Source organism: Schistocerca americana, chromosome 4, assembly GCF_021461395.2.
Source record: "Schistocerca americana isolate TAMUIC-IGC-003095 chromosome 4, iqSchAmer2.1, whole genome shotgun sequence".
Lineage (NCBI taxonomy): Eukaryota > Metazoa > Arthropoda > Insecta > Orthoptera > Acrididae > Schistocerca > Schistocerca americana.
Window position 1 is genome coordinate 670,995,518 of NC_060122.1, and position 2,133 is coordinate 670,997,650.

The 2,133-nt window shown below is 53.8% G+C and overlaps 1 protein-coding gene across 1 annotated transcript; it reads right to left on the reverse strand.

Annotated features, from left to right (window-relative positions):
* Positions 1 to 355: 355 nt before the first annotated feature.
* LOC124613699 (calphotin-like) lies at positions 356 to 1,777 on the reverse strand. Its single transcript, XM_047142417.1, has 2 exons — positions 818 to 1,777; positions 356 to 442 (listed from the first exon to the last, which is right to left on the reverse strand). Exons 1-2 carry the CDS (start codon positions 1,775 to 1,777, stop codon positions 356 to 358), a joined length of 1,047 nt encoding a protein of 348 aa, XP_046998373.1.
* Positions 1,778 to 2,133: the final 356 nt, after the last annotated feature.

Consider the following 2,133-nt stretch of genomic DNA (forward strand, 5'->3'; position numbering starts at 1 on the left):
CCTTGACAAAGAGGCGCGAAGCGGAAGGCAGTGCAGCAGCCGTCGGACGAGATGCCAGTAGGCGCCGTGAGGCAGCGCGGCGGGACGTGGCACCTAGATGTGCCCGCCATAAGCATTTGGGAAAGTGCACGGGGGCTTTCACTTGCGAGCCGCATCACCAAATTTAGCGTGGAACCAGCAATAAGGAGAGCCAGCTTGTGGTGCAGGAGCATGGCTGGGCGGTGAGGTGGCCAGCTGCGCGGCCGGATTGTACTCAGGTGCTCGCTCGGCCGTCTCCGGTGACCTTTGGTGCGGCAACGTAAAAGTAGGTGGTGCAGTCGGGTGACCACAGGGTGGCGGCGCCATTGCTTGCGCCTTACAGCGTGGCGCGTGTCCTGCCACGGCCAGGCTTGGCTTCTGTTACTGCATAATTCGTGGGGGCAGCGGATGCCGGATTCGAATGCTGGAGGTACCGGTGTTGCATGATGCTATAGGCACGGTCAGCAATGTGCAGGCGTGCTTCGAGGGGCTCAGAGACATGCGACAATAACTTCAGTTGTAGCTCAGAAGGAAGTTTAAGTAGCCAAATTGTCCAAAGTGTGACGTCTGGTGGAAAGTCTGTGTCCACAAGGGCGCGTAAGTGGCGCCACAGCTGTGATGGGGTATGGTCGTCGATGTGTTCCTCATGGATGATGCGTTGGATCAACTCAGCAGGGGGACGGGATAAGCGTTCAATGATACAAGCTTTAGCAAATTCGTACTTATTCTGCATGGGAGGCGAAAGCAGTAGGTCACTAATAAGATCTGTGTGATCATGCAGGTGACTAAGAAGGCACACAAATCGGGCTCCATCGTCTAGCACGCCGTGAATGTCCAACATTTTATCCACTAATGCAAACCATGTCTTATGGTTCTCCGTTTGTAGGGCTGGCAGTTTTGGGAATCTGCTAGGCGCAAGGTACTGAGGAACGGTCGGTGCAGCGAATACACTACTTGGAGGTGCAGACAGTGTAGCAGTGTAGAGTGGTGCTAAATTGGGATTGTAGGCACCAGGAGACTGGTACACAGTAGCTGTACGAATCTCGTTATTGGGGACAAAACTCCACGATTTACAAGCAGCAGGAGTGCAAGAAGAGAGTTCAGTCTTGACATGTGAGTTCGGATCTATAGTGTAGGCAGGTACAGTTGCTGGGACCCCGGCTGGTGGGGGCACGGGTGGGTGCGGAAGACTCTCCAGTACCGTGGAAACAGGTGCAGTTCGGACTGGTGAGCACGCGACCAGTGTTTTCCAAGTGAAAGAACCCAGTGCGGAAGTCGTTAAAACGTTATGGACCGGCGCGGGTGGGGTGGCCGGTGCTGCCGTGGGCGTGGGCGGTAGGCATGCCGGAGCTGTTAACAACGAGTTCAGGAGTGTAGCGGGCGCGGTTGAAACCGACGCAGCAGAGACGGTTAAAACCGTCGGGAAAAAATGCGGAAGACGAACAGGAGCCAGGATGGTGTGCGGCGCGGGAGACGCGGCTGCATTATACCTGAGCAGTTGTAAGATGTCCGTGGAGAGTTGCGTAGTCTGCGGCTGTGGAGCAGGCGTCATGTGTGGGTGCAGCAGATGAGCAGGAACGGCAGGTGCTGGCAGTGCTGGGGTGTCGATAAGCAGAATGCAGTCCGACGGTCGTGAGGCAGCCGTAGGCGTGGGAACGTGCTGCGGCGGCCAAGCGGGAACCATTGAGTTTATCTCAGGGCCACGTAGGTAAAAATCCAGTTGACAGCAGAATCCACTTTGGCACTGAAACTGCGGCATGATTTCCGGAATGGATTCATTTTCCACTTTGAAAAACTGCGTCTGAGAAGTCGCATCACAGGGACTGAACGGTTGTTGAAACATTGTTCATATCACAATACAAATCACTGTTAATAGCACTCGCGAATTGAACTAAAACAGATCTGGGTCACCAATGTGGTTATTCCTGATGTGCGGAGTGGCGGCGATCATTGAATAACACACCAACATGCATTAATGCAACTTTATTATGCGAGAATATTTACAACGTCTTATACAGTCGGCAGCACACAACAGAATGGGAAGCAATATGGCGGCGCAAAATAAGTCCACATGGGTCAGAGAGCCTGCTATAGCAAAGATATCTCACTCGTAGA

Excerpts from the sequence above, each read along its gene's own strand:
- LOC124613699 (XM_047142417.1), bottom strand. The coding sequence starts at position 1,777 with ATGCCGCAGTTTCAGTGCCAAAGTGGATTCTGCTGTCAACTGGATTTT. Across the intron at positions 443-817 it reads TAGACGATGGAGCCCGATTT|CATTCGAATCCGGCATCCGC; the intron begins GTGTGCCTTCTT and ends CGGTACCTCCAG.